General features: G+C 39.2%; 3 protein-coding genes across 2 annotated transcripts; 1 reads left to right on the top strand and 2 right to left on the bottom strand.

Annotated features, from left to right (window-relative positions):
* Positions 1 to 24,607, top strand: part of LOC134750965 (zinc finger protein OZF-like) — a 42,341-nt gene that overhangs the window by 9,182 nt on the left and 8,552 nt on the right.
* Positions 4,796 to 11,785, bottom strand: LOC134751219 (oocyte zinc finger protein XlCOF6-like). Its single transcript, XM_063686603.1, has 6 exons — positions 11,290 to 11,785; positions 11,058 to 11,199; positions 10,111 to 10,173; positions 9,784 to 9,846; positions 9,363 to 9,422; positions 4,796 to 6,519 (listed from the first exon to the last, which is right to left on the bottom strand). The coding sequence occupies exons 1-6, from the start codon at positions 11,416 to 11,418 to the stop codon at positions 5,372 to 5,374; spliced, it is 1,605 nt and encodes a 534-aa protein (XP_063542673.1). The 5' UTR covers positions 11,419 to 11,785; the 3' UTR covers positions 4,796 to 5,371.
* LOC134750900 (zinc finger protein 660-like) lies at positions 17,996 to 21,895 on the bottom strand. Its single transcript, XM_063686139.1, has 2 exons — positions 21,425 to 21,895; positions 17,996 to 19,693 (listed from the first exon to the last, which is right to left on the bottom strand). Exons 1-2 carry the CDS (start codon positions 21,864 to 21,866, stop codon positions 18,630 to 18,632), a joined length of 1,506 nt encoding a protein of 501 aa, XP_063542209.1. The 5' UTR covers positions 21,867 to 21,895; the 3' UTR covers positions 17,996 to 18,629.

Raw genomic sequence — 24,607 nt, 5'->3', positions numbered from 1 at the left:
CTGGAGAGAAGCCGTACACATGTAGTCATTGCGAATACAAGTGCAGCCAAAGGACAACCTTACGAAATCACGAAACGACACATACTGGCGAGAAGCGTTTTCAGTGTAGCTACTGTGATTACAAATGCAGTCGGAAATCACAATTAAAAAGACGCCAGATGATTCACACTGGGGCGAAGCCATTAAAATGTAGCGAGTGCGACTACAGCTGCAGGAAAAAAGTAAACTTGCTAGTACACCAGAGGACACACACTGGAGAGAAGCCGTACACATGTAGTCATTGCGAATACAAGTGCAGCTCAAGGACAACCTTACGAAATCACGAAACGACACATACTGGCGAGAAGCGTTTTCAGTGTAGCCACTGTGACTACAAAGGCAGACTGAAAAAACACTTAAATAGACACCAGATGATTCACACTGGGGCGAAGCCATTAAAATGTAGCGAGTGCGACTACAGCTGCAGGAAAAAAGTAAACTTGCTAGTACACCAGAGGACACACACTGGAGAGAAGCCGTACACATGTAGTCATTGCGAATACAAGTGCAGCTCAAGGACAACCTTACGAAATCACGAAACGACACATACTGGCGAGAAGCGTTTTCAGTGTAGCCACTGTGACTACAAAGGCAGACTGAAAAAACAATTAAATAGACACCTGATGATACACACTGGGGCGAAGCCATTTGAATGTTGCCACTGTGATTACAAATTCCGTGAAAAATCAAACCTACAACGTCACCTACAATGTCACACAAGAAAAGACACTCAACTGTGATTACAAATGCAGTCGCAAATCACACTTACAATTACACCAGATGATACACACTGGAAAGAAGCCGTACACATGTAGTCATTGCGAATACAAGTGCAGCCAAAGGACAACCTTACAAATTCACCTCAATGCCTCAAGCTGCTGAAGGTATTCTCTGTCACTTAAATATTGCAAGAGCGAGATGTGTAAGTATCTCATTGTACAAGACGAGGGTTTGGGATATTGTTTTAACCTTTTGGACGCTAATGACCGATATATACGCACCGTAAGGTTCAACGCCAAAGACCGATTAATCGGTCATAGACCACAGAGCCACATGGACCTACATGCATATGCATAAAGTTCAATTTATGTTTTGACACTTCGGTGACGTGGCGTCTGGATGACAGCTTTTGTGATTGACACGGCGTCGAAAAGGCTAACTCTAGCCCTTTCAGTTATAGTCAAACCAAATTGGCAGTAAATAAGAACCAGAAAACTATACTCATCCTTTTTTTTGGGTGCTAGTACTAGTGTAAGACAAAGATAGTATGATTATCTCTGTCTATGTTTGAAATGAGACGGTCCTTTGACAAACTATACTTTATTTTTTTGAAATTGAAAGTCTTTATTTCAGGTCTGTCAACCCATATTTTGTTAGTTTACATTGCTCTTAAATATTATAGTAGTCAATAAATTGTAAGAAAAAAATTAAGTTAGAAATTAAAATAATAAATTAATTAAATTCAATGAAATTTCATTTCATTTCATTTATTTCACATTAAAAGTCATGTTCATTACAGAAGATGTTAGTATGTAGAATGAGTCAGTACATGACACCCGGGTAGGGCGCATAATGTTAGTACTTATGAGGTACCTAATTACCTACTTATACGTATATTATACCTATTTTAGTGCTCACACCAATTATAATGCATGCATATCTAATATCATTTAACACTTTTATAATATGTCAAGAAGCTAACAATTCAATTCTGTATTAAATGTCATTTTCGCTTACCAAAGTTATTAAGAGGCCGTAGTCGATTTTGGAGCAAAAAAGTAAAATTGATAGATTTAGTCGTTGAAATTATACACGTTTTGTTACGTAATATCTAAATAACAAGTATTGGTTTCTATTAGCACGTCTTCTCATCTTGCCTATTAATAATGAGGTCGCGAGCGTGCGTCACCGGTACAATATGAAAAGAAGGCAGTTTTTAAAAATTCATAAAAAAATTATGGTGGTAAATTATACAAATTGATGTATAAGAATAGTTTCAGCAGATGTTATAGATTATTTAAGTATCAAAATTACGTTGAAATTAAGTAGATTTTCAGAGATATTGTCACTTGTTTTGAAGTAATTTCTGGAGAAAATTGATTTCGTCTAACTTTCATTTACACTACTTCAAAGTCATAATAATAAAAATGTAGTCTGATAAACGTCAAGTACAGAATATGTGTAATACAAAATTACCATGTTTAGCAGTCCAAACTTTACGAAATTTACAAATAAGAGCGACAAAATCAATGCTTTACGCGCGTTTACCTAAACGTCCATCAGAAAAGCAAACATTAATAATTTAGTGAATCTGTTTTCAAAAAATTTATCTGATAAAAGGTAAGATAAGAAGACGTGCTAAAAGAAACCAGTACTTGTTATTTCAATTAGGTATCAAAAGGTGTACAATTTCATCGACTAAATCTATCAATTTTACATTTTTGCGACTATAATCGACACCAGCCTCTTAATATTATATCATACAAACATATCTAGATTTATTAAACAATGTCAAAGTTAATACTAATGATTATGCTTTGTGTCAATACGCAACTGAATCAAAGGATTTAATGTCATTTTCTACTAAAACTATTTACTAGACTTATATTGACCGGGATATAGACTGTGATTACCTTTTGTATCATTTGTGAGCTCCCGATATTTCCCGTTATTCACGGTCTATATCCCGGTCAATATAAGTCTAGTGAAACTAACCGTGAATCATTCAAAACTCTAATTGTAAAACTATTTACATTATACATTAACAAAATGATGAAAAAATTACATTAAAACTATAAATTAATTAAATTGAATATAAAATATAACTACATTAAAATTACGTTTAACCAAAGACAATAAAATACTTAATTCTCTTTGATTTAATTCAACTAAATTACATAAAATTTATACATTTGAAAAGCGCAAATAATTTCACTTGACATACTGATTCGAGTTGCCCAATTGTCACAGGGTTGGCAACTGTCACAGGTTTGAATAGATGGCGCCACTAAAGAATACATAGCTTACCCCTTTTTAGGGTTCCGTACCTCAAAAGGAAAAAACGGAACCCTTATAGGATCACTCGTGCGTCTGTCTGTCTGTCCGTCTGTTACAGCCTATTTTCTCCGAAACTACTGGACAAATTAAGTTGAAATTTGGTATACATATGTAAGTTTGTGACCCAAAGATGGACATGTAACGTAAACAAATAAAATTTAAACATGGGGACCACTTTTGGTGGGTAAATGAGAAAATTAAAAAATAAAGTTTTTCAAACTATATCGTGTTACATATCAACTGAAAGAGCTCACAGGAAAACCTATTAAAAATGTGCAGTCAAGACTTAATTACTTAGTTTTTGATCCGACCCCTACGGGTTTTTTAAAGACATTTCACTTACATTTCACATAAAAAATACATGCACGGAACCCTTGGAACGCGAGTCCGACTCGCACTTGGCCGGTTTTTCTATGAGATTTAGTTTAAAAGGCTCGCATCCGGGGCTAAAAATTCCGTTAAAAAACAAAAAATTGACACAATGAGGGCTACCGCGTCTAATTTCGCCGCTAGGGACGCTAGTGTAGATGGAGGTCTTTCAAAATGTGAAATGCATAGAAGTTTTGGAGGTTTCAAGCTTTTTTATCGGAAAATTTCACTTCTTATTCATAATTGTGCTAAATCTTTGTCCGTCTTTGATAAATCATGATTAACAATATATAGAGCTCAATAAATGTTAGTGGTTTAAAAAAAAGTGCCAACTAAAATATATGCAAAATTAAACAGGTTGAAAAATGGCACATTAGAACGTATTGACTTTATAAAAATAATTTTGAGATCTGTTTTTCTGGACCTACATCTACAGTGGCGCCAACTGGTGAGCACAAAAACGGTAACGTAAAACGGTCCTACTTTACACCAATTTTTACTCCATTTTAAGGAAATTTTGAATAACATTTTAAACTGTTCGTTATTAAATATTTAGACGAATTGAATATTAAGAAGAACATCTTATGTAACATATTTTATCGGTAAATCAACTTTACGAAATGTTGTTTTGGCACAGGAGCACGTGTGAACTGTGGGGGATAGCACAGGGGCACTCTGCTTATTGGCGTGCAGTGACAATATCAGGTTTATGTTTCCGATTTTGGTCAAAAGGCAGCATATACCCTCCAACACGAACAGGGTTCGAAATTATCCAGATAATTATAGTCTTTGATAATTATCGCGATGATTATCCCAGGTATGGATGGTGCTATATTTATTTTCTTTGAATTCTTTAGTAAATTTTAAAATCACGTCTTAGAATCTACGTAAATTTTAGGTTATTATCAAATCGATAATTATCAGGATTGTTTTTGGATGCAATAACGATAAAATTGATTTAATGGACTGTATTTGCTAAAAAATGTTTACACTAACTTTACACACCCGTTTGTACTATATTCCAATAAGAAATCGCGGAACAAGTAAATATGAATGGAAAGTGCACAAATCACATACCTTGAATTCGAGGTTTGCTGCGAAGAAGGCTAGCTTTGGGCGGCTCTGGTGTCTAGGAATATCGTGCAGCTGTCTTACCGAATTATCCTCTACCTGGACCAGCCTACGAGCTTAGCTTTGTACTTTTCCACAACACACATGTGATTGGCACTGATTTTATACTATTCTATACTTGGTTAAGGCTAAAGAGCGACTAAGGTAGTTTTCGACAACGGAGCACAGGACAATGTGAGCTCTCCGAAAGTAACGAGAACGAGTTATGGCTACCGGAAATGGACTCTTAGTGTTGCCCTAAATATCACGGAAGTCGTAAGAAAATAGGGTTGTGATCCAAAACCGATACGAGAGTTAAACAAGGATTATTATTAAGAGAATTTGGTAAGGTGGGGCGGCCTAAGCGGCGCAGATATGCGTATGTGGCACAGCTCCCCAAACGATGAGACACATGCTGTCCTGCCCAGCGAACCCGCACACATGTTCCGAGCAAGATCCACGGGATGCAACAGACAGGGCGTTAAGCGTCGCTACCTTCTGGTCCCGCTTGAGAAGAAGAAGAAGGACGAAAAATCACTATTATTGATAATTATCCTTTCGAACCCTGAACACGAACCTTCCCTACACCTAAGGCTTCTCTTTCGTGTGTATCGCAGGTGCTGTTTCAGGCTGCACTTGTACTCGCTGTTGCTACGTTTATAGGCTTTGTCCCTGTATGCTTCTTCTGGTGTCTTCGTAGGGTTGATTTATCACGACCTCTGTAATCACAACGGCTACGTTTGAAAGGCTTTTCTCCAGTGTGTGTCCTCTGTGTCTTTGTAAGTTAACTTTTTGACTAAATTTGTTTTCTGTTCAAATTTGTGTACTGCGCTTCGCCATGATGTCTCTTTTTGTGTTCCCGTAAGGCCGACGGGTGACAGGTCTTGAAGTCGCAGTGACTACATTTGAAAGGCTTTTCTCCAGTGTGTGTCCTCTGGTGTCTTTGTAAGTGTGATTTGTTAGTGGACTTGTAATCGCAGTAGCTACACAGAAAAGGCTCTTCGCCAGTATGTCTCATTTTGTGTTCCCGGAAGGCCGACGGGTGACAGGTCTTGAAGTCGCAGTGACTACATTTGAAAGGCTTTTCTCCAGTGTGTAACATCAGGTGTACTTTTAAGTGTGATTTGTTAGTGCATTTGTAATCGCAGTAGCTACACAGAAAAGGCTTTTCGCCAGTATGTCTCATTTTGTGTTCCCGTAAGGCCGACGGGTGACAGGTCTTGAAGTCGCAGTAATTACATTTGTACGGCTTTTCTCCGGTGTGTATTCTTATGTGACGTTGTAAGTTTTCCTTACCACTAGACTTGTAGTCGCAAAAACTACATTGGTATGGCTTCTCGCCCGTGTGTTTTCTTATGTGACATTGTAACTTTGATTTACCACTGCATTTGTAATCACAGTAACCACATTGAAGAAAAGGCTTCCCTCCAGTTTGTGTCTTCTGGGGTATTTGGTCGTGTATCATTTGGTGAAGTCGCAAGTTTGATTCAAAACTGCATTTGAAATCACATTCGTTACACCTAAAAGGCATGTCTCGAGTGTGTATCGCTTGGTGTTTGTGTAAATCACTTTTAAACAGACTGGTGTAACTACAGTGACTACAATTGAAAACGTTGTCCCCAGAGTGACTCTTTAAATGAGTTTGTAAACTTGTCTTGGAACTAGTTGTATACTCACATTCGTCACACATAAAATTTGTACACTCATGTTCGCTTTTTTCATGCTTTAATACAAGCGATTCAGTTTGAAATGTAGTTTTTTTTAACCTGGTCGACAAGCGCGTTGTTCGTATGTGTTTTCTTAAAATATACTTGTTTCTGAGATGCTTGCCACAGCAGCGTTCGCAGTCATATGTTTCGTCTCCTCTGTTAAGGCGCTCAAGTACCACGAAACAATCCATCGCAAGCTGTTCCCTTACGCGGGCGGCGTTGCCGTCCGAACACACTGGAACAAAACAATTTAAACGGATTATATCGCGTATAATGAATTTAACACACTTACATCTCAAAATTATCGACGTTATGTCAAATTTACGGTCCACTAATTTATCGCCGAAAATTGTATTGCCGATTATCAGTTCCCAACCACCTTTTCGCATAATTTCATTTCGCAGAATGGTCATGTGCCAACTTATCAAAAGATTTTGTTTTACTTCCCAACCTCACAGTTACCAACTGTACGTTTGGTCTGTGTTTTTTTTTTTTTTTTTTTTTTATGTGATGTTCAGCAAACGAGCAGACGAGCCGCCTGATGGGAAGCAGTCATCGTCGCCCATGGACGTAAGCAACATCACAGGAGCCACTTAAGCATTGCCGACCCTTGAGAACCCTAAATACCCGCTTCTTGAAGAATCCCATGTCGTTTTATAAAGTCACTTTTCAAAATGCCACGTTTCGAGTAGTAGAATGGTTTAGTACGCGTAATATTCATTTCGCTGTTTAATCAGGCCTATGGAACTCTCCGCGCGAACTCGGATTTATACCTACGAATCGCCTCCCGTTCACGGTAGACAAGCAAGCTAGTTGGTTGCCACACGCGCTCACGAACGCACGTCACCGCGCGCCGCACTGGCAATTTTTACGATAGTTATAAGCTACGTAGGTATTATTTCTTTAATTAAACATGTAGTATTTATTTAGAAACAATTTATAGTTAGATATCTACCTATTTGAAATAGATAGCAAACTTAAGTTATTTTGGTAAATGTTTATTTTAGCGACAGTAAGTTCTTAACTTTACACCGGAAAGTACCTACTCATTTATACTCTGGTTATAATTAATTACCTGTATTCATGGGTTCTTTATTTTATTTTATTGTGTAACATTAATATCTATCTGGTTTAGTTTAGTAGGTTTAGTTATAAAACATTGCGGTTACTGCAGGGACATATGACCTTTTAAAATGACTATTTCGCAAACACTAACATATAACGAAATATTATAATTATTGGAACTTAACTTGCTTATTATGTAGGTAACTTAATCACTCAGAGAAGAATAAAAATGTAATGTATGTACATGAAAGAAAAACAGTTTTAAATAAATGATTAAAACACATAATTTAAGATTCAGATTTTATTTGATTTCACTCTGCTGTAAGTAGGTGTATCATTTCTAAGCGTCGGCAACCCTAGCGTTGTGCCGGTGCGCGCGGTGCGGGGAGCGGCGCGCTGAAGGTCACTTCATTGTATTTTTGTGTAGGTATCAAAACGGTAGGTATTTGCGTTTTCTTTGATTGATAAGTATCTGTTCGTAAGAACTATTATATAATCTGTGGTTTAATGTTTACCAAATGTTTTATTAAGCAGTTTTGTTTAGTAGTTTGCTCACGGTTGACCTAACATGCTCCTCCTCGCTTCGCTCGTCGTCACACCTACCTGTACTCTGTCACATATAAGATTTCTGTGGCTATATTTATTACAAATTTATATTTGTTTCAGGAAAGTTCAAGAGCTGGGTTTCTGCCAAATGAACTTAGTTTAAGTAAAAAGTTGCCTCATATATGAAAAGGGAACTGTTACACTGACGAAACGTTATTCGTTTAATAGTTGTTTGGCCTAGTGAAACATTTGACAAATGATAAGTACCTATCCCAAAAGTTGTGAATCATTATAATAATCTGCTTTAAAATAATTCTGCCAAATGAAACGTTGTCATACAAAAATTTGGCAATAGTTAGTTGCCAAAGTGAATCATCGGCGAAATGTTGGTTGGCAAGTTTTTTTTTTATTGAATGAGGAAACAAATTACAGTTTATTAGATTATTACAAGACCCATCGTAGGCAAAACCTTATGGAGGTTTGTGTGCCGATGGGGAGTTCGAGAATAATATTAAGAAAAACAATATTATATCCTATATCTTATCATAAGTATGATTCTTAGTATACATAGCTTGTGTCGTTAGTTTTTAATAAGTGCATTTTAATGACTTTTTTTATATGTTTACCATTTAAATATTTAGCACAAACAACTTCTAGCAGTTGAAGTGAAATTCGGCTAAAAGAAGTTCGGCGAAAAGGCAGGATACCCATATTTTATCTGTGTCACTAAAGAGTACCATCCAATATGACTTGGAAATCCGGTAGCCGTTTAAGAAGTATAACACTATTACGGTAGATGGCGCTAGGGCATTCCTTGCTATTGGAAAATGAAATTCGGTTAAAAAAAATTGGTACAGTCGCCATCAGATATATCGGAGCGGCCAAGGTGGTCACAATATCTGAACACGCACTATAACGCCTTGACAATAGAGGCGTGTTCAGATATTTGTGAGCGCCTCGGCCGCTCCGATATATCTGATGGCGACTGTGCAATAGCATGATACCACTCCTCTCAATCTACTGAACAAGAATTCTACCAAGTAAAACGTTGTCATAATGAAAATTTGGTTACCTAAGTAAATCATGAGTAAAAAGTTGTTGTGTTGTTGGTTGGCAAGTTAAATTCGGACTATAAAACTTTGGCAAAAAGGCAGAACACCATAGTAAATCATGGTCCTTAAATAAATCAGCTACTTAGTTATATACCTATGTATTATAATATAAAATATAGTCGACGCATAATTTTATTACCATTTCACACTAAATAATAATTTGGTCTAATAAGAAGTCTCGCGTGACAGAGACAGATTTTGAAATAATATAATATAACAGAATTAAGGGCCTATTTTAGATTTAAGCTAGTTATTAATTTCGTTTACGTAGTACCGCTGTATATATCTTGTATGTAAATAAAGTTTGTGCAGAGTAAAAAAAAAACTTTTGGTGAATATTAAAGTTGGTACTTACGCGACATTTCATCACTTGTCTCATCTTCGTTAGATTCTGGCTTGTTTAGGAGCTCTTCATCTGAAACAAACATTATTCGTGGTTTGTGTCGATGACTCAGAAATCTCGCATCGTTGCTCCGGATCATGACTGATACAACAGATTCGATTTAATGTGGCAATGCTGCCAGTGACAAGGTGAAATCGGTAAAGTATGAATTTGTGCCATTTTCAACCAAATGCCTTGTCAGTTAGGCGCTATTTCCGTATAGCTTCAATTAGAAATCAACCTTGTCGACAAGCGACAATGTGGTACCTTTTGGTTGAAAACGTCACATTTATTTACAGCACACGAGGAGTACAGAGTACAGAACCCTCGGTGGGCGAGTCCGACACTTGGCCGGTTTTATTTAGACCAGTTACTTGTATATGAAGGTACTCACCCAACAGGTCATCCTCGTCGCACGCCCCGTCTCCGGCCGCTATGTTTAACCCGAGCATATCATCTAAAGCAACCAAAACTATATTGGACGCCATGTTTCTCAAGATAAGGGGATCGTGTAAAAGAGTTTACTGTGATATTTTCTTTACAACACAGTTGTTGTAAAGAAAAAGTTGTTGTCAAAGTAATTTATTTTTCTTTGAGAATATTTACTGACTAAAATATCTTACCTAACTTTCTTGGTAAACCTATGAACTATTAATCTTTGGTGATTTGTTTGGCTAGCTGCGGTCTAGTCACACCTAAATCTTTCATTAAAAGTACTCACACAACATCTCGTCAGATGCCCCGTCTTGATCCAGCGTCTCTGTCTTGACTGGGGGCTCTTCATCTGAAACAAACATACAAGTTAATACGCACCAGGCTAGTTTAGCCACAAGCTATTCAAACCTAGTAATCACTACTATGAACCAAAGTCCAGTTGACTCAGTTGTCACTTCAATTCAAAATCGGATAAGTCAACTTTAGTCTTATTTAAGGTAGTTCCGGTAGTAGGGTTCCGTACCCAAAGGGTAAAAACGGGACCCTAATACTAAGGTTCTGCTGTCCGTCTGTCTGTCTGTCTGTCTGTCACCAGGCTGTATCTCATGAACCGTGATAGCTAGACAGTTGAAGTATTCCTGTTGCCGCTATAACAACAAATACTAATAACAGAATAATATAAATATTTCAATGGGGCTCCGATACAACAAACGTGATTTTTTTGCTGTTTTTTTTCGTAATGGTACGGAACCCTTCGTATGCGAGTCCGACTCGCACTTGGCCGGTTTTTAGTTACAGTTACAGTCGAAGGTCATTACTTTATTGATTATAAAGAAAAAGGAACTCACACGACTCACTGTTTCCATCTTCAAACACAACACATAATATGTAATACATAATATATAACATGATATTATCCTAAGAACAAATTAAATTATTTTCAATGAAAACTACACACACACTATGTGTGTATATATGTTTTCTATGGACACTGGAGGCTTTGGTCATTTTTCCCTTCGTATGTCATTTATTTCAGTCTACAACACATATCACTGTATCTTCCTGGGTGTTATGTTTCAAACAGTGGCTATAAACAAGCCAAATAACTGCTCCCATCTGGCAGATTATTAAGCAGTCAATCCCTAGGAGTGTGTGTAGCCACCTATTATTATTTAAATTATCGTGTGTGATGACTAATGTTCATTACTTGTTAGATGGGCAGTGTTTGCCTACCTTTGACGGGGCTCACTCTCAGCGAGCGCGCCTGCAGCTCCTCCTGGCTGCGCTGCACTTGCAGCTTGAAGTCGCTTGCGTCTCGCAGGCGGCCCACGCACGCCGAGCAGATGCCGCACGCACCCGCGCCGCCCACCACCAGCTGCAAGTTAAGTTATTGAAACAAAAACATCTAAGTTTTGTCAATTTTTGGTTTGTGTAGATGTTTCAATAACTAGACTCTCATACTTACATGTATATCGAAGCACTCTTTGATCATGTCGGCATATATCTCCGTTTTGCCGAGATGTGTGTACGGCGTCATCAGGTCCTTGTCCGGAGCACACCGCAGGCAGCAGCGACACGCGTGCGTCACGTCCATCACGGCAGCCGTGAGGTGCGCTAGAATGCTCCAATGGACTTAAAAAAAAAACCACTGTGGCGGCCTGGTTTATCTGGCCTTTTTGGCCACACGTCTATGGTTTGGAAGTTGAAGCATGACGTTCAGAAACAATCGCTGATTTTCCGTGTCATTTGAATGTTAATGTATTTATTTACTAATTATAGGAGATTTATAATAACGGGAAGTTTTATTCGATTCCACCAGTAGGTCTCCTATACCCCAACAATACGAGCGTACAGTGCTATTATTATATAAGAAAAAATAGCAGCGTCTAGCTAGAGCCTTTGCCAGAGACAGAAGTACAGGATCAGGATAAGTAAGTAATTAGCAAGAAAAATCAGCGTACTCGTACAAAGAGAAATGACAATGACAGTTAACATTTGACCGTGGTCCGTGACAGTTAGCGGAGGCCAAGGGTACGTTCAGAAATACTATAGAAATATAAGTCTAAAAGGAGAGTCACAGATTATTAACTAGGGTAGAGTCTGTGCGGAAAGAGGAGTCGTGAAATGCTCAGAATAATGACTAAAGCAAAGAAGCCGGGCAAAAATAAAAGCTTGGTAAAAGATATCGTATTCACAACACGTTATTACTTTTTGTCTATGAGTGAGTGAGACAACAATCCGCAAGTTCTTTCGTTTTTTTCAGTATTGTCATAAGATAAACTGAGGGAAATGTCAAATGGTCCTATGTGGTTCTATAATATAATCCAGCCAAATAAAATATATGTTCGTTATTTCACAGGTAGGTGTCAACTGTAACAACTTGACATAGTCGTATTATTTTAGTTGAAATATTTCGGGATGTTTCAGCGGTCATCTTGGTTTATTTTAATTATATTTTTGCTATTCCTGAAAGATTGTTGGAAAACGTGCTGAGTTTTTATTTGTAATGGTTTGAAGTTCCCTTTGTGATAATGTCTTGTGTAATCGAGGGCTGTAAATCGCATACAGGAAGAAAAGAAAATACGCACGAACCGATAACCTTTAATCGGTGTTTTGTTCAATTTTGAAGAAATTTATTTATAGGACCTGACCCTAAACATAGAAATCGATATGTTGTTTATGTAATTATTACTTGCATTCAAGTCTATATAGATTTTTGCGTATATTTTCGAACTTTTCTGCTAAGTATGAAAGGTTATATTTTTGGCATAGTGATGTATCGACCTCAGATCAATAACCTATCGACATTTACAGCTTTCTTATAGTTTGGCCCAGGACTGTCTCATTTTAATTGATGAATCAGTCAAGGGCATAAATATATATACATTCCCAAAGTCTCAAAAATATGTGTACGCTCAGACAATAAAATCGTGTTCACATATTTTTAAGACATTTGTCTGGATCGATATTTTTGCCTTCGACTGTACCTATAGTTTTCTTTGTTCTTACTTACTGACAGATTGTGTTTGCCAGACTATAGTTTAATACTAAAAACCGGTCAAGTGCGGGTCGGACGCGCGCACCAAGGGGACCGTACTTTTTAGTATTTGTTGTTATAGCGGCAACAGAAATACATCATCAGTGAAAATTTCAACTGTCTGTTCATGAGATACAGCCTGGTGACAGACAGACGGACTGCGAAGTATTAGTAATATGGTCCCGTTTTTACCCTTTAGGTACGGAACCCTAATAAAAAAGACATTAATGATCATTGATGAATGTTCCTTTTATTAATATTGTTGGTCACAAAACTCAACTTTTTATTTCAGATTTCCAAAGGACGAGGAATAGGGGATATTATTGCAATGTTCTGCCACCAGAGTGCAGCACTAGCTTTTTTAGTGCACCGTAGAGTAACTTATTCATACTGTACCTTTAACAGGTTTTTGATAAGTTTTCAGGGGACCTACCGGAAAACTCAAATCCGAAATTTCGTTATCTAGCTGCCTCTTTATCGCTCGAATACGCAAGAGTGACAGAGATGTTAGATAACGAAAGTTCGATTTTCTTGTTTCGCGATAGACCCTCAGATTGTGATAGTGGCGCCACCTACGCCGAGTTTCGCGTAATATTCCCTATTATTAAATAAAAAAAAAATATTACACGAACGTTTTTTTTTTTATATTTCCTATTTGGTACAGTCAGCTGCAGAGAAAAGGTACCCCACGTCCATACTAATTTACAGAACTTTGTATGTCTTTTCTATGCCTTTTCTCTACAGGTGTCTGTACATGACTAGAAACTATACTTAGTCTTTTAGCATTAGAAAAAATGGTAAACCATTTCCACGTGTCTTTTTATTGACAAGTTTTTTTATAAATATAACAATATTTTACTTATGAAAGCAAAAGTATGTAAATGATCGTATATTATATTTGTTGTGACTTATTTTCAAAGTGTTTTTCGATAAAACGACACGTTAAGATCGCTCGCCTTCTTTCTAATGATAAAAAAACGAGAGGTATAGTTAGACGGTTCTGAGTGGTAGACTGCAAATGAGATAAAAGCTATATTAGGTACATGCATTAATCCTCATATCAGGCGGCTCTTTGATTCCAAGGATTGCATAATTTTTATACTTTTTAATGATTTTTAGAATATGAAAATTATAAAAAGTGTAAAAGTTATGCAATCCTTTTATTCCACGCATTTCATTTCAACGAGCCGCCTGCTACAGATTTCTTGAAATTGCCGCGTTTTTTCAGGTTCAACTTTCATTAGCCAGACTATTATCAATTTGCCAATTTCGTGATTATTATTTTACACGGCACATAAACTTATGCATAATTTATCGATATAAAAAGTCGACACAGTTACATCCCTAGCAAATTATCAAACTTATGACACCGTACGTAAATGAGAAATAACAAGCATATATGCATCTCTTTTCGGCACATTATCTAATTCGTAAGGAAGTAAAGTACGGGTATACATATTTGCGAAGCATTTTTGCCCGACTTCTATGCTTTAGTCATTATTCTGAGGTGAAATGTATCTGGTATAGCGATATCTCTATCTCTTTCTCACTTTTACTTATGGTTGCGTCGCACAATGACTTTGGTGCGGTGCAATGGTGTGTTACGGCCTTTAATTATTTTTTAGTCCGTATACCACACGATCAAATAGGATTCGGATCAAGTTCGCGTCCGGTACGCCCGTCTGTTATAATTTAGACTTACTACCACTACAGTTCGCGGCCAAAAGAAAAGCCTCTATTAAGCCTCCTCCACACTCGTGCGCGAATCGCGGCACGAAGCCGCGAACGCGAGTGTGGAGTCTAATTCGCTAATCAGCGAAATCGACCACACTCGCGTTCGCGGTTTCGCGCCTCGTAGTCTGGAGCGCGCTTTAGGTACAGTCTGACCAGAAGTAAATATTCTTTATTGCACCACAAAGAAAACAAATCTGCAATGTATAGGTAAATGGCGGACTTATCCCTGTAACCGATCTCCCCGTAACCTTAGGGTAGCAGGATATACAGATACAGAAAGTTTTATAACAGGTATAGTGTTTTAATTCACTCACAAATAGCTCGACATGTTTCGATCCAATGGGGTTGGCCGGTCGAAATAATTAACCGATGGCGCCAGAATAGCTTGCCCTGTCAGTCCCTAGAATGGGGTCTTCTTCTTCTTCTTTTAAAATTATGGCTTCAGCCCAGTGGGACTATTTCGCCAGTATCAAGGTATTGAGAGGTTTACAAACGACAAAAATTGTACGGTTGTACAAGACAGTGTACGGTGATTTGTTAGCTCTTGTAAATCGATAGCTAGTCTTTACAAGAAGCACGTGGACTACCGGCCGTTGACTCCAAGATGGTGGTTAAACGCGCTTCAAAATTAATTCTCCATTCACTGCACACTACCACATTAGTTTACTGTATAATAAGCTATCGATATTACACTTTAAACAATACTAATAAGCAAAAAACAAAGTAATTAATCACGATGCTAACTATCAAGATGGCGCTCGAACCGGAAGTCCCCTAGAATGGGGTTGGCCGGTCGAAATAATTAGCAGATGGCGCCAGCATAGCTTGCCCTGTCAATCCCTAGAATTGTGTCAAATTTTTGTTTTTTTAATGCCTTGGATGCTAGCCCTTTAAGCCAAATCTCATAGAAAAAGGGGCAAGCTATGATGGCGCCATCTCTGCAAACCTTTGACAGTTGCCAACCCCATTTACGAGGATTCTCTTCACGGACAACGAACACGCCTTCACTGGTCGAGGGCGGATTTGTGCCTAACCAGTACCACAGATTATATAATAGTTCTTACGTTACGTTCTCAAAGAAAACGCAAATACCTACCGTTTTGATATCTACCTACACAAAAATACAATGACCCTTCAACGCGCCGCTCCCCGCATCGCGTGCGCCGATAAAACGCCAGGGTTGCCGACGCTAGTTTGAAATACCTACTTAGAGGTGTCTTAGGTAGATATCTAACTATAAATGTGTCGTAAGAAACATTACCTACCTAGATCTTTAAAACAATTTAATAGTACCTTCCATAGTTTGTAACTATCGTACAATAACAACAGTAGGTGTATGTAGGCATGTAGGTACCTATATTGAGTGTCTGCTTACTTTTCCTCATCTGTCGAATGAGGAAAAAACTATATTTTTTGGTTGTTTCTGCATCCATCCACACTAAGCTTATTTGTTAGTGACGAAGACATTTCTTTAGCATAGCGCGCGCAGTGACGTACGTGCGTGAGCGCGTGTGGCAACCAACTAGCTGGCTTTCGTACCGCCGGCGGGACGAGATTCGTAGGCATAAATCCGAGCTCGCGCGACGAGTTCCATAGGCTTGCCAATACGCCCTCAGCTGCTCGCGGAGGGCACCGCGCGCTTAACCTCGTGCTCGAGGTACACCCGGAGTGTGATTTGTTTGTGAGTGCAATCGGACGCCTGATGATTGAGTGTAAGAGAGTGACAGAACGAGATATGCCTGTAAGTAGTATTCTTATTCTTTATTCAACCAAACACAAGTATAAGTTTACAGCTACCTATGCCACAGATTAATAAATAGTTACTATGCCTATGCGAAGACACTTATACATATTACTAAGTTACATAGGTAGAGTTTAAAAAAATCTTTGTAAGCACGGCCACTTGTCTGCGTTTTGGACTGTAGCTATGAAGTTATTTAGTAATTCTATTGCTCGGTACGTGGGTGCGTTTGAAACAGGACATTTGGATACAGTGGCGTAACTAGGGGGGGGGGGGGGGGTAGAGGGGGCAAGTGCCCCGGGCGCCATCCCAGGGGGGCGCCAAAATGGGCAAAAGGCAGCAGCAAGGAAACTTATGTCAGTCGTCAGGGGGCGCAAATTTGGTGACTGCCCCGGGCGCCATATCCTCTACGCCCCGGTTTGGATATGCGAAAAGGTTTCTGGCTCTACGTGCGCTACGCCCTACTACAGCTATGTAATTGCCCGGGGTAAAAATACGCATACGCTCCAGACCGGATGGGTTGTCAATATGATTTCTTAGAAGTAGACAATAATGTAAGGCAAGCTCCAACCCTACCATTCCCAGTATACAGTAATTTATTGCCTTCATTCATAGGTACATAATAGTACTGTCCGCGCGCCAATTCCGTGCATTCGGAGGTCGAGGACATACACAACATTCTTACCTACGTAACTTACTAAGTAACTAGTAATAAGTAGGTATGGATCACGATTAAAGGTTACATTACATAATATATTAAATTTGACATTACAATCAAAGATTATATTACATGTTATTGAATTTCAGATTACGATAGAGATTAAATAATATTAAATTTACATAACAATTAAAGATTAAATATTATTAAAATTACATTACGATTGAAGATTACATAATTTACATATTATTTAATTTTTCATTTCGATTAATTACATATTAAATATTTTATTATATTATTAGTTATTACATTATATTTCATATAGTTACATCTTCATTCAGGAATCATGACTTGCTTAATTATAAATTTTAATCCTTCTAATTGTATTTCTTAAGCTTACGTGTATGACATTCTTTCTAATTTTGTAATTATTTTAACTTTTATAATCGAAATGACGTAACTTTTTAACTTGACATTGTATAAATTTATAGGTATTAATTGTACTATGTTGTAAGATATTATAATTAAGTAGTGTAGGACGGGGAGGTGAGGGCGAAGATAAATCTGCGTTACGTTAAGCGCGTGTATTACCAACTTGGAGGTTTTACAATATTAGCACTCGCTTGCCGAGCAAGGCCTAGCAGAGGTAGGCGCAAGCTTGACCAGTGGAGTTTTCCACGGCAGAGACACTACAACACTTCAGCATTGGTGAAGGTGTTTAGCGTGCAGTACCGAGAACCTACTTGCATTTCTCCTCAAATAATCATCGGCCGTGGGCCGAGGGTTATGCTTCTACGTTGCACAGTCGTTAGCGAGATCTATTTATTGGTGGGCGCCGTAACTAGTATCCATAGTGGAGTGGTATCGGTGCAGCGGCTGCGCTGCCCCGCGCGTTATGTGCTTTACGGTACTAGTAGCGCCATCTGTTAGCGTGTGGTGGTAGGGGCGTTACAGTAGTATTATTAATTAATTACTACTGTTAGTAGCGAATCAAGCCAATATACAGTGCATGTACACCTGTATAGGTAGAATCTTGGTGAAACAAATTCCTTCAAACACCTACTTATGTAACCCAATATTCATATCATTCATAACTCGACGTCATATTTTTGCGCCTACTTTGCGTGATGGGTTGTCGGCACTACTCTCGCCAACCCAACTCTTCCAAGAAGTCTAGCAGACCCTTGATGTTGCCGACGACCTGTGGGAGAGACCCCAACCGAGGTGTTCTGCCCGGTACTCTGTCACCCCTGGGCATTCGAGAATGACGTGGGTGGCTGTCTCTTCTGCCTCCATGCATGCCCTGCAGAGGGGGCTATCTGTAGCACGTAGGGTTAATAGGTGCTTGGTCAGTCAGTTAGTAGCCGGAGCTGTGGCCTCTTCAGCTGTCGCAGCCTCCGTGACAGACCGGGGTTGATTGTCGGGACATCCTTCGCACAACACACCATATATATTCAAATTTTATCGTGTAGTCTTTCGTGCAAGGGAGCACGTAGGAACTGATATTGGCTTGACGTGACAATATCAGGTTTAAGTTTCCGAATTTGGTCAAACGGCAGCATACCCTCTAACACGAACCTTCCCTATAAGGCTTCTCTTCCGTGTGTATCGTCTGGTGTCTTCGCAGGTGCTGCTTCAGGCTACACTTGTACTCGCTGTTGCTACGTTTATAGGCTTTGTCTCTGTATGCGTCTTCTGGTGTTTTCGTAGGACTGATTTATCACGACCTCTGTAATCACAATGGCTACATTTGAAAGGCTTTTCTCCAGTGTGTATCATCTGGTGTATCTGTAATTTTGATTTCTGAGTGCATTTGTAATCACAGTGGCTACATTGAAATGGCTTCGCCCCAGTGTGTATCTTCAGGTGTTCTTTTAAGTGTGATTTGTGACCGCATTTATAACCACAGTAGCTGCACGTAAAAGGCTTCTCGCCAGTATGTGTTCTTCGATGTGCTATTAAACCTGAACTATTACTGCACTTATAGTCGCAATCACTACATTCGTAAGGCTTCTCGCCGGTGTGCATTCTAAGGTGAACTTGTAAGTTTGATTTAAAACAGCATTTGTAATCACAAAAGCTACATTCAAAAGTCTTCCTGCCAGTATGTTTTATTTCGTGATTTATTAGACTTGATCTAGAACTGCACTTATAGTCGCAATGACTACATTTGTAAGGCTTTTCTCCGCTGTGTAACCTCTGGTGTACTAGCAAGTTTCCTTTCCGCCTGCAGCTATAGTCGCATTGACCACATGTGTAAGGCTTTTCTCCGGTGTGTATCATCTGGTGTCTTAGCACGTTTCCTTTCCGCCTGCAGCTGTAGTCGCACTCGCTACATTTATATGGCTTCGCCCCGGTATGTATTGTCCGATTTGTTTGCAAGGTTGATATGTCCGTGCATTTGTAATCACAGTTTGTAACACCGTGTTCGCTTTTCTCGTGTTCTATTACAAGCAATTTGGTTTGAAACGTAGAACTACAAAAATCACAAGCAAATGGTTTTGGTCCGATTAACAAGTGTTTATTTTCTATGTGTCTCTTTAAAAATGACATGTTTCTGAATTGCTTGCCACAGTGTTCGCAGTGGTATGGTTTGTCTCCACTGTGAATAGTCGCGTCGCCGCGGAGGCGCTCGAGCACCACGAAACAACCCATCGCGAGCTGTTCCCTGGCGCGGGCGGCGCTGCCGTCTGAATACACTGTAATACAAATAAACTATTTAAACGGATACAGCTTACAATGATTTTTTCTGTCCCCCGGCCGAAAAGCGTCAACTTTAGGCCCGCTGTGCCATACGACATTGCCGCTTTCCGGCTCCGTAGAGCAGAAAAATAGTATACAACTATACACACACGGCCTAAACTTAGGTATACACAACCAAAAAAAATTTTAGGTCCAATAAAGAAAATTAATACTAGACTTATATCGACCGTGATTGCCTTTAAAGCGAACGCATTATGCAGCCGACGCGCACGAATGAGGGTAGACAGAGCGCGGTCTACACAACTTTGACACCCACCTGTTATCTTCAGTTACCCGTGAACAAGATGCATGTAACTGCGTCGAAATTCGGGAGCTCGAAAACAATACAAAAGGTAAAAACGGTCCATATCCCGGTCGAAATAAGTCTGGTGAAACTAAAAGTGAATCATTCAAAACTGTTAAGAAAATTACTAAACTGTAAAATGTAATGTAATGTAAAATTCGCGATGTCTTTCAACAGTCCTCAAAATGGATAAGAACTAAAGTTATGTATGTAAGTAAATAATTTTAATAAATTGCATTGTATTTCAAGTATCTGTTCAATCAGACACCAGATTGTGCAAATTTTGAAGATAACTTACAAAGGTAGTAAAGGTACAGTCGAAGGCAAAAATATCGATCCAGATAAATGGCCCAAAATATGTGAACGACTATATTGTCTAAGGTGTAAGAGCGTACACATATTTTTGAAACCTTGGGAATGTATATAAATATATGCCCTTGACTGTACAAATTAGTATTTATATGTATTATATATATAAACTAGCGACCCGCCCCGGCTTCGCACGGGTTACATAAAACCGCGTTGTAAAAACGCATGTAAAAACGCGTTCAAGAAATATTACATAACGGACGGGAACGTGTGATGGCAGGTGTTACCTGATAACTATTTACTTACCTTATTTTCCTTATTGTGTTTAGAATACCTTATAAACATATATGAATAGAATAGAATAGAATAAGATTTTATTCGTAAGCACAAACAAACAAGACATTACATAATATATAAGAAAACATAAAATAAGATTATAAAGTGCCACGAAATGGCCTCATCTCAGCATGCAATATGCATGCAGTTTGATCGAAGTGATGCATTTGCACCACACATAAACTTTTATAAGTTATTGTGGCGCATCTTAACTTTAAGTTCTTTGTATTATGTTTTGTGATATAAATAAAAAATAAAAATAAAAAACTAACAAATTATATACCTAAACCAGCCACACGAATCACTCTATTGATAGTTTTTTTTTTTTTTTTAAATCTGGTTTTTATGGAGGCTTTGGACACTCTATCATAGTTCCCTACTCAAGGGAGAGGTCAATAAAGTGGTAAACACTGATTGCTTTGTCCGATATAGGTTCTGCCAACCAACAATTGATCTGTCCATTGTGCATGGAGCCCAGACTACCAAAAATTCTTTTTCTCAAGTCCGAATTCCGGACGCATTCCAACAACACGTGAGACAAGTCATCAGTCTTCTGACAGTTTGCACACGAAAATCCGTTCAGTAGTTTTTGAGCGAACATATATACACACAAACGGACAGACGCGGCGGGGGATTTGTTTATGAAGTAAGTGTATTGATAGTAAGGAAATAGTCTGGCCCAGTTTCATGAGCTGCACATTCAAATATAAATATTAATATTTATAAATAATAAACTGACCTTCTTGTGGATGCACTTTAGAGCGGTGCCACTCCTCGGGGCCTAGAACGAACTGGTCCTTGACATCATAGTCGGTATGCAGTTCGGCCCGCGCGGCCGCCGCGCTCACTCCGCTCGAGCCCGCACTGTCCTTGCACTCCCGTTCCTCCTCTTCACACACCTCTCTGGGCTCCATCTTCACACACACCTCTCCAGGCTCCATCTTCACACACACCTCTCCGGGCTCCGTCTTCACACCCACGTCTCCGGGCTCCGTCTTCACACACACCTCTCCGGGCTCCGTCTTCACACACACCTCTCCGGGCTCCGTCTTCACACACACCTCTCTGGGCTCCATCTTCACCCACACCTCTCTGAGCTCCATCTTCACACACACCTCTCCGGGCTCGGTCTTCACACACACTGCCTCTACCTCCTTAACATGTGCTGTCTCTAAAGACATGTTGCGCACTATAGCTGTCGTATCTGGTACTGGTAACACCTGCAATGAATGATCAATCAGCAAAACCTAATGCTTAGCACCCCTGCATACATATGGGGCATTTTCTATGAAAAGGGACCTTATTGTCGATGGCGCTTACGCCGCACAGCTTCGCGCGGCATTGTATTTATATCGGAGCATCATTAATAATGACGTAAGCGCACAATAAGGTCCCTTTTTATAGAAAATACCACATATATGTATGAAACACAAATGTTGTTGTACGTGTGCCACTTCAAAACAACAATTTAGAAAGTTCTGTCATATACACAGTGCCCCGCCAGGAACCCAAAGAATTTTAACCATGCATTCCTGAAGTCAAACAAAGCAAGTAACAATATGACAAGATCAATTTGAAAACATCAAAAAATGGCATTCATTTGTACATGAAAAATAAGTTTTTGGCATTGACTTTATTTTTCTTACCACAGGCAACTAATACTCATCGAGACAATCCTAAAAACCTCAAACACAATAGGGAATATTACGCAAAACTCTGCATAGAGGGTGTCACTAGCACAATCACAGGGCCTGCCGCGAAACACGAAAATCGAATATTCGGTTTCTGCCTCTATCATTTCATTTCATTTATTTCACATTAAAAGTCATGTTCATTACAGAAGATGTTAGTATGTAGAATGTAGTCAGTACAAGACACCCGGGTAGGGCGCATAATGTTAGTACTTATGAGGTACCTAATTAGCTACTTATACGTATATTATACCTATTCTAGTGCTCATACCAATTATAATGCATGCATATCTAATTTCATTTAACACTTTTATAATATGTCAAGAAGCTAACAATTCAATTCTGTATCACTTATGCATATTCGATCGATAGAGAGGCAGATAACGAAATATCGATTTTCGCGTTACGCGGTAGGCCACCTGCAAACAAACTGCCTTGATGCATTAATGTCATAGTGAAAACTTGTCAAAAAACTGTATAAGGCATAGTATGTATAAGTTACTATAGAGTAACTCTAAGTAAGAGTAGAGTAAGTAAGAGTAAGTAAGTTTTCTTGGGTGAATTGGGGCAGCGTTTGAGGGAGAAAGGTCATGACCCTCGTTCCGGGCCGTTCCTGATGCAGAGGCTGTCTGTCGCGATTCAGTGTGGCAACGCGGCGAGCGTGATGGGCACCTTTGCGTCTGTACGGGCGCGGGACGAGTGGTTTGACTAGGTTCTTAGTTGTGTCTTTTTTTAGTTTAGTTTTAATTTAGTTTAGTTTATAGTTAATTTTAGGGTAATTTATTATTATGTACCTACTCGTATTGTTGTGACTTAGTTTTAGTTTAGTTTACTTTTTAGTTAATTTAAATGTAATTTATTAATGTAATGATTAAATTTTAGAGTAACTTATACATACCACCAAACCAAAACCATACCATAAGAAACCATAGGATTTAGGATGTGCACTTCAGTGGCAGAACATTGCAGTAATATTCCGTATTAGGTTGTGCTGTTTCATCACAGTTCCTATGGCCACCACCTGTCTCCATCATCAGATCAGCTCGATGGTACCATAATATTGCATTGTCACATGACTATATGCAAATATATATGCTTGATATGTATGCAAATTTTCAATCGTAAGTAAGTAATCAATTAATCATTTTATTGTCAGATCGTGCATTGCATGTCAGTTTAGACGCTTCTGTACAGATTGTGAAGTATATCGGTTAACTGATGATTAATTATTACGTTATTACGAAAAGACTAATTGGAATCGTAAGAAAGTAGCAGTGTTAGAGTTTTAAATAACGGCCTTCCACAGGGCTCCGTTCTAGCGCCCCTACTCTTCAATCTCTATATGCATGACCTGCCTGATACCTCCTCCCGGAAGTTTGGATACGCCGACGATCTAGCTCTTATCACACAACACCGAAACATAGACGCGTCAAAACCAACCCTCGAGAAGGACCTGGCTGCACTGGATGACTACTTCAGCCGATGGCGCCTGTGCCCTAACCCAACTAAAACGGAGGTGTGTTGTTTCCACCTGAACAACAGGCTAGCTGGCGAAACTCTCAGTATCAGGTTCAAAGGTGCAATCTTGAACCACAACCCGAACCCCAAATACTTGGGAGTTACGCTAGACAGAAGCCTAACATACAAAGTTCACCTACAGAAAGCTGCAAGCAAACTCAAGACCAGGAATAACATAATCCAAAAACTCCCGGGATCCACTTGGGGAGCCACTGCATCCTGCCTTCGAACTACGGCTCTGGCTCTGGTTTACTCAACGGCTGAGTACTGCGCCCCAGTCTGGATGAACAGTGCACATACTTCAGCTGTCGACACGCAACTAAACCAGACACTCCGACTAATTACCAGATGCTTAAAGCCTACCCCAGCCCACTGGCTCCCTATTCTGGGCAACATAGCTCCTGCACACCTCCGTAGGAACAAAAGCCTTCACCAAGAAGCCATTAAAATGCACAGTTGCTCTAACCTTCCCATCCACCAAGACCTCAACGAGATGAGCATAAAAAGGTTAAAGTCCAGAAACCCTCCTGCCCTACAGATGCCCAATCAACAAACCACTTGGAGTTTTGCGGAGGCGTGGCAAGCGGAATGGGAGCACCATGGGGACCAAATAAACCCTCTCATCCATCTCTCACCTCGAACACCTCCTACCGGCTTCAAAGAGCCCCGCCACGTATGGTCCGCCGTTAACCGCTTTAGAACCGGAATTGGTA

This window comes from Cydia strobilella, chromosome 21 (genome assembly GCF_947568885.1).
Source record: "Cydia strobilella chromosome 21, ilCydStro3.1, whole genome shotgun sequence".
Lineage (NCBI taxonomy): Eukaryota > Metazoa > Arthropoda > Insecta > Lepidoptera > Tortricidae > Cydia > Cydia strobilella.
Note: the sequence above shows the minus strand (reverse complement) of the source record. Positions and strands in the feature narration are given on the sequence as shown.